This window comes from Gekko japonicus, unplaced genomic scaffold (assembly GCF_001447785.1).
Source record: "Gekko japonicus isolate JY-2015 unplaced genomic scaffold, Gekko_japonicus_V1.1 scaffold103, whole genome shotgun sequence".
Lineage (NCBI taxonomy): Eukaryota > Metazoa > Chordata > Lepidosauria > Squamata > Gekkonidae > Gekko > Gekko japonicus.
In genome coordinates this window covers 1,329,992-1,343,986 of record NW_015160210.1, presented here as the reverse complement: position 1 = coordinate 1,343,986, position 13,995 = coordinate 1,329,992, and the positions used below count along the sequence as shown (strand labels likewise).

Below are 13,995 nucleotides of genomic sequence, written 5' to 3'. Positions count from 1 at the left end.
GACGGTTCGTAGGGGGGGAGGCGGGGGGGAGATCCAGCGGGGGGGGGGAGGACAGGGAGGAACCGGCAGGATGGGGGGGGAAGCTTACCTGCTCCTGCTGGTTCCTCCTCCGGCAGCTCAGTTTGGAGTTCCCCCCCGCGAGTTTCGCGGGTCTTCTTTCTTGTCTATATACTAATAGTGAAGTCGCCCCCGTGCGTGCGGATACCTAAATCCGCGCATTGGGGGCACCTGGAGGGAGGGAGATTTTCGTGCACACTTGGGGCAGCCCCCAGGTGTGCACAAAAATCTAAAAACCCGGAAAAAATATCGGGGGATACTTAAATCCCCCCAAAAGTGACAGAGCGTCCCCTGCGCATGCGCAGGGAATGCTCTGCGAACTCCCTCACCGCCGCCGCTGCTGCTGCTTGGGGGGGGGGAGAGAGAAGTGAGGCCCGAGCGGCAAGCTGCTCGGGCCTCGCTTTGGAGGCGGGGGGGAGAAAGAGCAGCGAGGCCCGAGCGGCGAGCCGGGGGGGGAAGGCAAGGGGGGGAGATCGAACAGGGGGATGGAGGAGACGGGGGAGGAACCGGCGGGATGAGGGGGAACTTACCTCCTCCTCCTGCTTCCTCCTCTGCCTCATGTGTGGAGATCCCCCCCCTGCGAGTATCGCGGGTCCCACCCCTTGTCATATATAAAAACAAAGTCCCATAACTTCTTTTCTATGCACAGAATAGTCTTTCTGCCGTTATCATATATAAAAACAAAAGTTCCGTAATTCCTTTCCAGCTGTTTGTCCGTTAGTCCCAAAAGAAAGGACTCTGGTTTCAATTGTACATTAATCTTTAAAATCTTCTGAATTAATAATGGTATTTGTACCCAGAATTTTTTAGCTTTCTTGCGTGTCCACCACATAGGATAGAATGTCCCTTCATGCTGTTCACATTTCCTTCATAAACTACAAGTACCAGTGTGTGTGTGTGTTTGTAATTTCATCCGCATTACTATCATTGCCCCACTTTAGAGGGGCACTAAAATATTCCCCTGGCCCTTGGGGTAAGTTTCAGGAGGGTAGCCGTGTTGATCTGCAGTGGAAGAGCCGAATTCAAGTCCAGTAGCAAGTTAGAGACTTGGGGGGCATGAGTTTTAACTCTCAAAAGCTCATAGTCCGAAAACCTTGTTGCTCTCTAAGGTGCTACAGGACTCAAATCCGGCTCTTTTACTTGGAATAAGGTTTTTCTGTCATCTGCAACCCCAGAGATTTAGATTGCTGCTGATTCCGAAAACTGCCATTTGTCTGGCACTGAACCAGTTCCCCACACGACTACTGTACTGGGTTTTGTCTCAGTTCGAAGATAGGAAGAGCCCTGCCGGATAGGACCAGTGGTTCCATCTAGTCCAGGATTCTGTTTCACACGGCGGCCAACCAGTTGCCTGGGGTATACAACAAACGGAGCACAGAGGCCAAGACCTTCCCCCAATGTTGCCTCCTAGCACCACAGGAGGTGGCGGCGGCTACAAGCATGGACGGCTTCAAAAGGGAATTAGATACACATCTGGAGCAGAGTCCCTTGGACTGCAAGAAGATCAAATCAGTCAATCCTAAAAGAAATCAACCCTGACTGTTCCCTGGAAGGCCAGATAATGAAACTGAAGCTCAAATACTTTGGCCACCCAATGAGAAGGGAGCACTCACTGGAGAAGACCCTGATGCTGGGAAAGATTGAAGGTCAAAGAAGATGGGAACGGCAAAGGATGAGATGGTTAGACAGTGTCACCGATGCAACTAACATGAAGTTGAGCAAACTTCAGAGGACGGCGGAAGACAGGAAGGCCTGGCGTGATCTGGTCCATGGGGTCGCGAAGAGTCGGACTCAACTGTGCGACTGAACAACAAATGGAACAGAGGTCCATCAGTGGCTATTAGCCACAAGGTATAGATAGGGGCTCTGGGGCAAGTGGTGCTCTGTCTTCTTGGTGCTTGGGGGGGGGGGTAAACAGTGGGAGGGCTTCTAATGTCCTGGCCCCACTGGTGGACCTCCTGATGGCACCTGGTATTTCTGGCCACTGTGTGACACAGAGTGTTGGACTGGATGGGCCTTTGGCCTGATCCAAGATTGGCATCTCTTATGTTCTTATGATAAAGAGGTTGACTATCTGGGAATATGGAGGTTCTCTTTAGTCAACATAAAGGTAAATGTTTCCCTTGCTCAAAAGCCAGTCAAATCCAACTCTAGGGGGCGGTGCTCATCTCTGTTTCCAAGCGAGCGCTGTCCAAATATTTTTTCCGTGGTCCTGTGGCCGGCATGACTAAACACCGAGGCTCACGGAGCGCTGTTACCTTCCCACCGAAGTGGTACCTATTTATCTACTTGCAATTTCTTGCTTACTTTATTTGAAGCAATAGGTGCATAACAGGATCAACTGTTCAGAATGAGAGAGAAACATGGAGCCCTAGAGAATATAGTGAATTCAAAAAGCTGAGGCCCAATTGCGGGATTTCCCGCGCGCGCCATTGAGCCTGGGAAGCAACCCTTTTAATTAATCATAATATATTCGCTTCTCATGGATAGTACCATGAGATCACCCAAGCTACTACCCGCCAGCAACCACCTGTGGCCTTGAGAGATACGGACGATCCAGCAACTAGGCAAATTAAGCGCATCAACAGGCATACATGGGAAAGTGAAAGCAGACAAGCGCATACATAGATAGACAATAAAACATATTGGCAGCTTGCTGACATACTGCCCCCTTGAAAATTAACTTCCCACGGCATGCCCCTGAGTTCTAGAATTATGGGAGGGGGGGAAAGGCTGGGGGGGGAGGAGATGCAGTCCCCAGTTCTCTGGGGATGGGGAGGATGAATTCAAATCCTCGTTCAGCCATAAATGTTCAGCCAGGCTCTCTCGTTCAGCCTAACTTACCTCGTAGGGTTGTTGTGAGGCTATCAATGGTAAAATATAGGAGGGGCAGACGATGTACGAGCTAAATGGAGGAAGGGTGGGGATAAAAATGTAGTGAATAAATTTTGGACACTATCATCACAGTTATACGCAGGGTGGTTTTATCATGTATGTTCTAAATCAGTGGTCCCCAAAAATTTTGAGGCTGTGGGTGCCTTTGGAACCTCAACAGGATGCGGTGAGCGCAGCCACAAAATGGCGGCTGCAGGTGGTGGAACCAGACACAAAATGGCTGCAACGGCTTATCTTCAGTCACGCAGTGAAGATCCTTGTGCTGTGGTGGCAGCTGCTGCTGTTTTTTTTTTTTAAATCTCCAGTAGCCAATCAGAAGCCTTGCTGGGCAAAAGTCCACTTTCCCCCGCCCACTTTTTAAAAACACTTGTTGGGTACCAGGAAAGGTGTCAGCGAATGTCATGACACCCATGGGCGCCACGTTGGGGACCCCTGTTATAACGTGTTAGCTGCTTTGGTGGCCCTTGTAAGGACAGAAAGGCAGGGTGCAAAGTCTGTAAATGATCAACAACAACGATATCTCGTGCTGTTTCTCAAGGTGTTCCGTTCTCACCCTCAGGTGCTCCCGGACTACCTCAAAGGGCTCTTCAACACCCTCCCTTCCGTGAAGCCAACTGAGCAACAGTTCCAGCAGATCTCCAAGCTGGCCGCTCTTCAGCACCGGGCCAAAGACAGCGTATACCTGCCTACCTTGTAGGTGCCTTGGAGATAGAGCGATAGCCTTGTTGCGGGACAAAAGGGGAGACACGCGGGAATCGGCTGTCAAACACGAGTGGCGGATTCTCAGTTCCCACCCGTGGGGTTCCCAATATGAATTGGAAGCATGGCACTTGGAGAAGGGGCTTCAGTCTTCCCCCTTCACTGTGAGGGAGGTTGGGCTGAGAGTGTGTGACCGGCCCGAGGTTACCCAGCGAGCTTCCGTGTCAGAGCAGAGGGGGGTTCCGAACCTGGGTCTCCCAGATCCTAGTCCGACACTCTAACCACTACTCTCCAGGTTTTAGGGATCGCTGAGAAGGGGACACATCTCATGTCATGTACCCAGCATGGCTCATTGTACTGGTATAGCTTCCTGAGGAGGCATAGGCTGAGGTCCAGCGGGGCAGGTCACAGGCAAGGTTGCAGAGACTAACCAAAGTCCAGTGCAAAAGTCAGAGGTCCCAGAGAGCAGGTTTACCAAAGTCTAGTCTGGGGTCAAGGAGTTCCAGGCAGCAAGTCCAGTCCGAGGTCAGGGGTTCCAGAAAATCCGATTGTCAGGTCCAGTCCAAGGTTCAAAGATGCAGAGGTCCAGTAGCAGCAAGGCTGATGGCTCAGTAGCAAAGTGCACTTGTTGCATCCACAAGCTGCTGCTTCTCCCAGCTGAATTTATAGCCCAGTTTTAATGAGCTAAGCTCCCAGCCAATTCCCCGGCAGTCATCCTGAAACTACTCATTCGTCTCTTCAGTTGACAGCTGACGACAGGCCATGACTCTCACACTTCTTCTCCTTTCTTGCAACTCTAAGTGTCTCTGGCAGAGTCGGTGCTGCAAGGGTGCGGGTGAGCTAGGTGGGCTGGGAGTGGCTGCTGAAGACTTGCTTACTGCTTCAGAACTACAAGGTGTTGGGCTCAGTTTCAGCTGTAGGCTGTGACTCCTGACCAGCTGATCGCCTGATCTCTTGCTGTTCTCCTTCTGGCTCAGTTCAGTTACCAGCTGTTCAGTTACCGGCTCAGGGCCAGCAGAGGTAGCTCTTTGTCTGATAAATCTGAGCCATCACTTAGCACAGACTGACTTATGACACTCAGGCTTCTACAGGGTCTTTAGTATTTTCTGCCAGCTTGCCCTGGATTGCCTGTGATCTCTCCTTAATTTCCCTCCCCCCCCCAGACGGGAGGTCCAGGATTACATCCCTCCTCAGCTCTATCACCTCCTGGAGGCCCAGACATGGCTGGACTTGACCTCACAACACATACAACAGACGCTGGCACTGAGTGCCCACCAAGCTCGGGCGCAGTTCCTAGGTAAGATGCAAGATAGTGGGGCTGCTATAGGGGATGGATCATGCCCACCTAATCCAAACAAGAGACAGTGCCAATCCTCACATGGACCTCAGAAGAAGTAAATCCTGCTTAGTTCGACAGAATTTACTCTCTAGTAAGAGCGCTGCAAATCACAATTGTTATCCCGGATCTTCTGTTTGAAACTGCAATCAAATTGGAAAGGCTGGAGAGGGCTCTTGGCGAACTGGAGGCTTTTTTGCCTTCTCATTTCCTCACTTGTAAGTTCCGTTTGCTTCATGGGGGAGGGGGTGTCTGTTCTGCATGTATTCTACTCCCTCTAGTGGTCGATTCCATTTTACTTTAGTTTATGTCTGGCATAAAAACCTGTAGTTTAAATCTGCATGGAGATAATGCAGGACATAAACCAATGTAGTATCGAATTGACCACTAGAGGGAGTGAAACGTGGGCAGAACAGAAACTCCCTTCCCAGAAGAAACAGGAACTTACAAGCAAGGAAGATGAGAATGCAGAAAAGCCATGCACTGAGCAGGAACAAGAATCAAATCCCGTAGCACCTTAAAGTCCAACAAGATTCCCAGGCTATAAACTTCTGATAGTCAAAGCTCCCTTTTTAGATTCAGACCAAAAAACCATTGAATTGATAATCTTCTTTCTCACCAAGAGGATTCTGGGAAGTCCCCAAGTGGGTGTGAAGGCAAGAAACGTCAGTGCTTTTCTTCTCCCCTCGCTATAGCAGCCAGTGTTGACAGGTACACTGCTTCTGAATATGGAGGTTTGATTTTGCTATCGCAGCTAATAGCCTTTTTGTATATCTGTCTAAGCCATAGCCATACCTTGTAGAAATGAGTTCCATAAATTAATTGTATTATTTATTTATTATGATAGTTATTAGGTCCCACCTTTCTTTCCAGTGGGGGCCCAAAGCGAAGGGGGATTTGAACCTGGGTGTCCCAGTCCAACACTCTAACCACTACCTTACACTGAATCAGCTCGCTGCCAGTCTCTTTAATTTAAGTGACGCTGCAGGTTTTTGGAGGGGAAATATTATTTCCCTTATTCACACGGAAGCTGCCTTAGCCTCACTGTGCAAGGAAAAAGACAGTACACAAACGTTTAAGGCCCTTCGTGCACCAACAGCTTGTTCCGGAGAATCCGCGGAGTCAAGGGTTGACTTTGCAGTCGCACACATTCCCTTTGTACTGGTTCCCCCTCCAGTTTATTTAATTGTATATTCTGTATGCATTCTGTTATCTACAAGCAAAACCCGCATTTTTTGAGCTAACTAGCTGCCAACCCCTCCTCCCTCCTTCTCCATGATTCTGCAGAAAGAAACGGAAGGGAGGGGGTAGGCCCACACATGCAAGACTGACACATTTGGGAGCACGGAATCCTCTAGTCTTTTATATTTACTTGTTCCTTCTTATGCTTTCTCTGGCTTTTTAAAAGTTTGCCTGAGTGGGAAGACACGTCCTCTTTTGTCTTTGGAGAAGGAGGGAAAGAAAACAGAACAGGGAGAGAGCGTCAACCTGTATGCATTCTGTATGCATTCTGCATCTACAAGCAAAACCAGCATTTTTTGAGCTAATTGGCTGCTTTGTCTAAGATGAAGAGAAAGGCAAACTTCTCTTAAAACTTTCAACTGCAGACCCAACACCTCCCTCCCTCCCTGATTCTACAAAAGGGAAGGGAGGGGGAAATTCAGGCCCACACATGCAAAACTGACACATTTGGGAGCAGGGAATCCCCTCGTCCTTTATATTTACTGATTCCTTCTTATGTTCTCTCTGGCTTTTTTAAAGTTTGCCTGAGCGGGAGGACACATCCTCTTTTGTCTTTGGAGAAGGAGGGGAAAGAAAACAGAACAGGGAGGGAGCGTCAGCCTGAAGAGAGAGTGGCGGAAACGAGGGACAGTGGGCAGCACTTAAATACCCGCAGAAACAATTCTACTTTAGGAAGGATTAGCGATTCGAAAGCAAATGAGAACAAAGAATCGCAGCAAAAGGAGTTTTGGTAGTTGCAGGGCAACGGTGTGCTGGGAGCGGCCTGAATGCAGATTCCTGTCAAACAAATGCAGAAACCAGAGAAAGCCACAACACAAAGTAGAAGTGAAAGCGGGAGGGAATGCAGAATGGAAGAATCGGATGCGCTCAGAAACCGAGGCAAAATACGGGTGCAGAAAGGCCTAAATCAGGGATCCCCAAGCCTGTTTCCGCCTGTGAGCACCTTTGTAATTCTGACATGGCATGATGGGTGCAGCCACAAAATTGCTGCTGAAGGAGGTCTTTTGCCTCCTTCTCTGCGTAATTATTTCCCTAGAGGGGGTCCCCATGGCTTTGTAGACTATTCACGGCCTATTCTTTTATGCAGGTCTGCTGAGCGCCTTCCCCATGTTTGGTTCGTCTTTCTTCTACATCCAGAGCTGCAGCAACAACACCATTGTCTCCCCGTGCATCTTGGCCGTGAACCAGAATGGACTCAACTTCCTGAACAAAGAAACCCACGTGGGTGCTGTTGGCTCGTTTCTGAAACCCCAGGAGCCTTGGTCCTGTGGGTTGTAACCTGGGTGTCTCCTCCTAAATATGGGGGGAACGCCCCGATTCCTGCGGGGTTGGGGAGAACAGGGACCATCTACCCACCTCCGGGCATCGCTATCAGATGATTCTCTGGCGTTTTAAGAGAGGGGTCCCCAGTCTTTTTGAGGCTGTGGACACCTTGGGAATTCTGTCACACCATTCTGGGTGCAGCCACAAAATGGCTGCCTTTGCTTTTTTTTTCAGTCACACAAAATGGCTGCCGTTGCTTTTTTTTTTCAGTCTTTCAGTGAAGATCCTTGTGCTGTGATGGCAGCTACTGACAAAGCCATGTTTTTAAAAATCTGCACAGCCAATCAAATCTCCAATGGCCAATCAGAAGCCTCACTGGGCAAAAGCCCCACCTGGCCCTGCCCATTTTTCTAAAAACACTTGGCGGGCACCAGGAAAGGTTGCAGCAGATGCCAGGGTGCCCATGGGCCCTGTGTTGGGGAACCCTGCTTTAAGACTTCCATATTAGACCAGGGTGGTCTTGACTTCATGGCCAGTCATTGGCCTGCATCCTAGATCCTAATTCCTAAGGATGGCAGGGAAGGAATTCCTGCCCAGAGCTACTGCACGTTCCTTGCAAGGGTTCGGTTCTGTCAAAAAAAAGCCTCCCACCACCCAGAAGAATCCCCTCCCCAAGTGATCATCCTATGTTTAGGCGGCTGAGTTCTAACAAGAATCTGCTCCCTCCATCAGGAACCGGTTGCGACCTTCTCGTTGAAGGAGATCCAGTCGACACGCACCCAGCGACCCTCGGCCGGATCCGGCTACCCCTATGTCGAGATCATGCTGGGTGACTTGGTGTCACAAAAAGTCACCCAGCTACAACTGGAGCAGGTATGACGGGAGAAGCGCTTGTCCCAAGAGGGTCGGGGTTCCCTGACAGAAAAGCCCCGGTATGCTTCTATGCTTACCTGAGCTGAGAGTTGCCACTGATGTTTCGCCTGCAGCGACATTCGAGGCACTAATTGGAAATTCGTCCTTTGGGAAACCGTTGGAGGAATTTGGGGGGGAAATTTGAGGTGGTTCAGGAATAGAAATAGGGCTGCCAAGTCTGGGTTGGGAAATTCCTGGAGATTTGGGGGGATGGAACCTAGGGGAGGGTGGGATTTGTTGAGGGACCTCTGCAGAGTATAATGCCATAGAGTCCATCCTCCAAAACTTCCATTCTCTCCAGGGGAACTGCCCTGTGCAAGTTCTACTGCCTAATCCTGCCTGGGAATTAAGATCACAGGGAGACACCCTCCTGACTGCCCCATCAATCAAAGAAGCTTGCTTGGGGGGAACTTGAGACGGGGCCTTTTCAGTGGCAGCCCCACAATTGTGGAACAACTTCCCCATGTCAGACTCTTGAACAAACAAGCTAAGACCATTCGTGTCAGAACTGACTCCTTTGGCACCAGTTCTGAAATTATACATGATTCAAAGACGCCCCCTCCCATGACAGGTCCAATCAATCCATTCATTCAGCCCGCCTAAACCTAGTGTGCTCCATTAGCCCTCCTCCCCCCACCTGCAAACCTACAGTTACATTATCTACTACAAGCGGGCTAGCAGAGGCTGGCATTCAAGGTCGTTGTGCATTCTTCCCATCGTCGGGAGGCCCGCTTGGAAAGCAGTCGTACATTAGCATAGGAAAGCAATCTGACACACCCACACACTCTCCCACAGTCTGCCCCCCCATCCCCCAAAGTGAAAGAACAAAGCATCAAAGGCAGTGAAAACAGAACATGTGAAATCTATGGCAAACGAGGACCCGAGTTTGACACCCCAGGCAAAGTGCACCTGCCCCCCCCCCACTTTTGTTCTTTAGGAGGCAGTTGAAGACAGTTTTATTTAGAATCACCTTTGAATAAGTTACAAGAAGTCCTAAACTGTGATTTTAAATTTTGGTTTTAATATATTTTATTTTATCTACTTTTGTCTATAGGGTAAGCCATCTCGAGCGCCATAAGGAAGAAAGGCAGCTAATAAATGTTTTTAATAAATTAATAATAATAATTTTTTAAAAAATTAAAATTCCCTACCCAGAGCTGGTAACCCTACTCCAAGGGTAGAGGACCAAGATTAGGTCTTGAAATCCACCTGAGTAAAATTTTGCAATTATTGTTTTAAAAACAAAAATCAAGTAATCTGTAGGTAGAATGATAGAACATCACAAGCAGAATTCATTGGTCTCTGGCTTTATTTAGCCTTTCTTCAGTACAAAAGCATTTCTTGGCTGAAAGCCTCCTGTTCCGGCAGAAACTCGACAATTATTATGAAATCTACGCTTTGTTGGAAACATTGTGAACTGCTGTGATTACACTTAACTTACATAATTCTCCCTTCTCTCCTCCTCCTCCTCCTCTGTCTCTTTCTGTCGCTTTGTCCTGATTCTCTCCACTGCTTCTCTGAAGCTTAACCTTCAGATGGTAGGTAGCTTTCCCGTGGCGTAATGCAAACTCTGTTATTCGTATCCGGGAAAGGGCCACGCGCGATTCCAGTAAACCCTTTGGGGCTTATTGCATTTTGGGTCCCCGTGTGTATTTTTGTTACGAGGAAGAAATATTAAGGCGACTTGATGTGGCAGTAATTCAGCCTCGCCTCTAGGGGGAGCACAAGTGATTAACAATGTGGAATCCTGACTGCCGGGTTACCATCTACTTTTTCAAAATGTTGCACCGCACCTTATTCTCCAAGGTGATTTACACATTTTATTATCTGACTTCTCCCTCGTTGCAAAAATCAAAACCTACGGTCGTTTCCACACGGTGATGATTAACCACTACTGTGAGCAAAAAGTCCACTGGTGGTGGTGTGTGCTGGTAGTGAGGGAAGGGAATGGTTCCAACGAGGGCAGAGAAGTATGAACATCTTCCCTTTCCTGTCCAAACGGTGGGCTTAACCTGCTTTGACTTTCTGGAAAGATTGTACCAAAACAGGTTTCTTAATGGGCAGAGCAAAGGTGGGTGAACTGTGGCAATGAACGGTTGGGAGAAAGATCAAGATGGGTAGCCCTGTTAGTCTGTCTGTAGCGGAAGAAAAGAACAAGAGTCCAGTTGCACCTTCAAGACTAACAACATTTGTGGCAGTGGAGGGGCTTTTGTGAGTCACGGCTCACTTCTTCAGATATCTGAAGGATAGAGATCAAGAGCCAGATATCTGAAGGATATAGATCAAGGATATAGATCTGAAGGATATAGATCAAGAGCCAGAGTCCAGGAGCACCTTAAAGACTAATCAAATTTGTGGCAGGGGAGGAGCTTTTGTGAGTCACTGCTCACGTCTTCAGGTATCTGAAGAACATAGATCAAGATGTATATGTAGATCAAGATAGGTGGCCATGTTAGCCACCTGAAGAAGTAGACGAGAGAAGCCGAGCCGGAGCCAAGCCGAGCCGAGCTGAAGGAACAACAAGCGAATCCCACCACTGGGTGCCGTAGGCAGCCCCCACCCCTGACCATGTGTGTGCCCATAGATAGGGATAATGAAATATGTAAGCCGCTCAGAGACACCTTGGGGGGGGTTCGAGCGGGGTATAACCTGAATGTAGTAGTAGTAGTAGTAGTAGTAGTAGTAGTAGTAGTAGTAGTAGTAGTAATAATAATAATAATAATAATAATAATAGTCTGTCTGTAGCGGCAGAAAAGATCAAGGGTCCAGTAGTACCTTCAAGACTAACAACATTTGTGGCAGGGGAGGCGCTTTTGTGAGTCACTGCTCACTTCTCCAGGTATCTGAAGAACATAGATCAAGGTGTATATAGAGATCAAGTGTAGATCAAGATGGGTGGCCGTGTTAGTCTGTCTGTAGCAGCAGAAAAGATCAAGGGTCCAGGAGCACCTTCAAGACTAACAACATTTGTGGCAGGGGAGGATTTTCGTGAGTCACTGCTCACGTCTTCAGGTACCTGAAGAACATAGATCAAGATGTATATAGAGATCAAATGTAGATCAAGATGGGTGGCCGTGTTAGTCTGTCTGTAGCAGCAGAAAAGATCAAGGGTCCAGGAGCACCTTCAAGACTAACAACATTTGTGGCAGGGGAGGATTTTCGTGAGTCACTGCTCACGTCTTCAGGTACCTGAAGAACATAGATCAAGATGTATATAGAGATCAAATGTAGATCAAGATGGGTGGCCGTGTTAGTCTGTCTGTAGCAGCAGAAAAGATCAAGGGTCCAGGAGCACCTTCAAGACTAACAACATTTGTGGCAGGGGAGGATTTTCGTGAGTCACTGCTCACGTCTTCAGGTACCTGAAGAACATAGATCAAGATGTATATAGAGATCAAATGTAGATCAAGATGGGTGGCCGTGTTAGACTGTCTGTAGCGGCAGAAAAGATAAAGAGTCCAGGAGCACCTTCAAGACTAGAAAAAACTGCGGCAGGGTATGAGCTTTCGTGACTCACAGCCAGAGGTCATTTCGGGGGGGAACGCAGTTCCCCCGGGTGAGGTGCAGGGGGCGGGGCACATGATGAAGCCCCGCCCCCTGCTTCCGGCCACCCCGCTTCCAGCTCTCATTCAGCCAGGAGGAGGCAGGAGAAGAGGGAGGGTAAGTTGCTTCCTCCCCGCCTCTCCCCACCCCTGCCTGCCTGGGGCCAGGGAAGGCCTTGGCGGGGCTTCCTCGCACTCCCGCTGGCCTTGCAGGTCCACCGCTGGGCCCCTGATGTCAGGGGGTGTGGCATATGCTATGAGTGATGCTAATGAGTTCCCCTAGCTCTTTTTCTACGAAATGACCCCTGCTCACGGCTCACTAAGAAGTGTTGGCGAGCCCTTTGAGATAGTCCAGGAGCACCTGAAGGTGAAAACGGAACACGAGAAACTGCATACGATATCGTTATTTATTATTTTGAGAATTTGCATCCTGCCTTTCTGCTTGTACAAGGCCCGCCAAAATGGCTAACACGTTAGAACAGGGGTCTCTAACATGGTGTCCATCGGCGCCGTGACATTCACTGATAGCTTTTCCTAGTGCCCACGAAGTTGGGTGGGGAAAAGTGGGCTTTTTGCCACAAATTTTGATAGTGGACTCTTGCTCTTTTCTACTGGTTGGGGGAAAAGTGTCTTGTGAATATTCCGAGGAAGGGGGAGGGATGTATGTCAGAGACCCCAAATGCCCGTGTGGAATCGACCTTTGACTGCATGTGAACGTGGACATCTGTGTCCACGTCGTACTTTCTATGCCTGCTGGAGGGAACGAGAGGAATGGCGCTTCGTGCAGTCACTTCTCCATCTTGTTTCCTCCACCAGGGATTGGAACTTTGCCGAGTGATTGCGACGCACATGGAGAACTTGTTATACGCACGAGAGAAGAGGCTCACGCTGCCGCCGAGCGAGATCACGCTGTTGTGATGGGGTTAGCTGCTCTTTTCCATTTCCTCTCCAGAGAGCGGACGAGTCCAGGCGAACCAGTGATCGATTACCGCGAGAGCTCCTGTCTGCTGTACCCTCACCAGGCCCAAATCTCTGTAGGGTCTCTGGTAACGATGGAATCCGGCCCAACAGTCCAGTCGTTAAATGGGAGTCAACACTTGCCAATTCCCAAACTGTTGTAATCGCAAATACAGTGGAGTTGGGGGGAGCCCAAAAACCTCTGGAACCAATCACATAGGAAAGGGGGCAAAATATGCCATTTGAACCCGTGGGCTAGCGACAGTGATATGAGTGCGAATTCCATGATGTGTGGCTTCATGCAGATTGCTTTTTAGTTTCCTATCTTGAAGGGTTGCCATTGCCAACTGCCAGGTGGAAATCTCCTGGAATTACACCACGTTTCTGGGCTACAAGGATCAGTTCCCCTGGCGAAAATGGCGGATTTGGAGGGTAGATTCTATGGCTTTATACCCTGCTGAGGTCCCCTCCCTTCCTCGCTCTAACCCCTGCTCTCTGTAGGTTCCACCCCTAAATCTCCAGCAATTTCCCAACCCGGAGTTGGCAACTCTAAGTCGCATAGACCCAATTGCTTAGAGGAAGCCATCAGGGCCTGGGATTTCAAATGGTGCTTGGGGGCGTCAATTGTCCCTCTGGTTTCTAGCAAAAGGCCTAGAAGCCTGTGGTAAGCCTGCGATCCAATACTATTGAGGACGTAGGAGAATCGTCTCGAGATGCTTTGCTGGACAGGATCATCCGTTGAGTGTCGGTTTGCTGGACTGCAGTTTCGGCTGGTACAGCCGAAAAAAGGGTTCAAACTGTCCTCAACTGCCGCGGAAAGCAGATCTGGAGAGAGGGCTGCATCTGGCACTGGAGGCCCTGGAAAAGGGGGAGAACAGCCGCCCAGATCGGAGTCCGAGAACCAGATGTTTTCAGGTTCTTGCCTGCCCAGCAATCGAGCCATTCGTGTTTATAAAAACAGCTGAACTCGATAACTGGCCTTTCGGCCATCGGCGCAAACAGCAGGCCTATAGCCATGGGGGGGGGGGCTTTTAAAGGAAACCCCCCCCCCCCCCATTTCCTGTGTTTTGTAAAAATACATTTGCACTCAAA

General features: G+C 49.2%; 1 protein-coding gene across 1 annotated transcript in view; it reads left to right on the top strand.

Annotated features, from left to right (window-relative positions):
• Positions 1-12,864, top strand: part of MYO15A (myosin XVA) — a 139,935-nt gene extending 127,071 nt beyond the window's left edge. The window contains exons 62-66 of the mRNA XM_015409244.1: positions 3,512-3,645; positions 4,815-4,948; positions 7,317-7,450; positions 8,225-8,365; positions 12,763-12,864. Coding sequence (XP_015264730.1) covers positions 3,512-3,645; positions 4,815-4,948; positions 7,317-7,450; positions 8,225-8,365; positions 12,763-12,864 — 645 coding nt within the window. The remainder of the gene's footprint in view (positions 1-3,511; positions 3,646-4,814; positions 4,949-7,316; positions 7,451-8,224; positions 8,366-12,762) is intronic.
• The last annotated feature ends 1,131 nt before the right edge of the window (positions 12,865-13,995 follow it).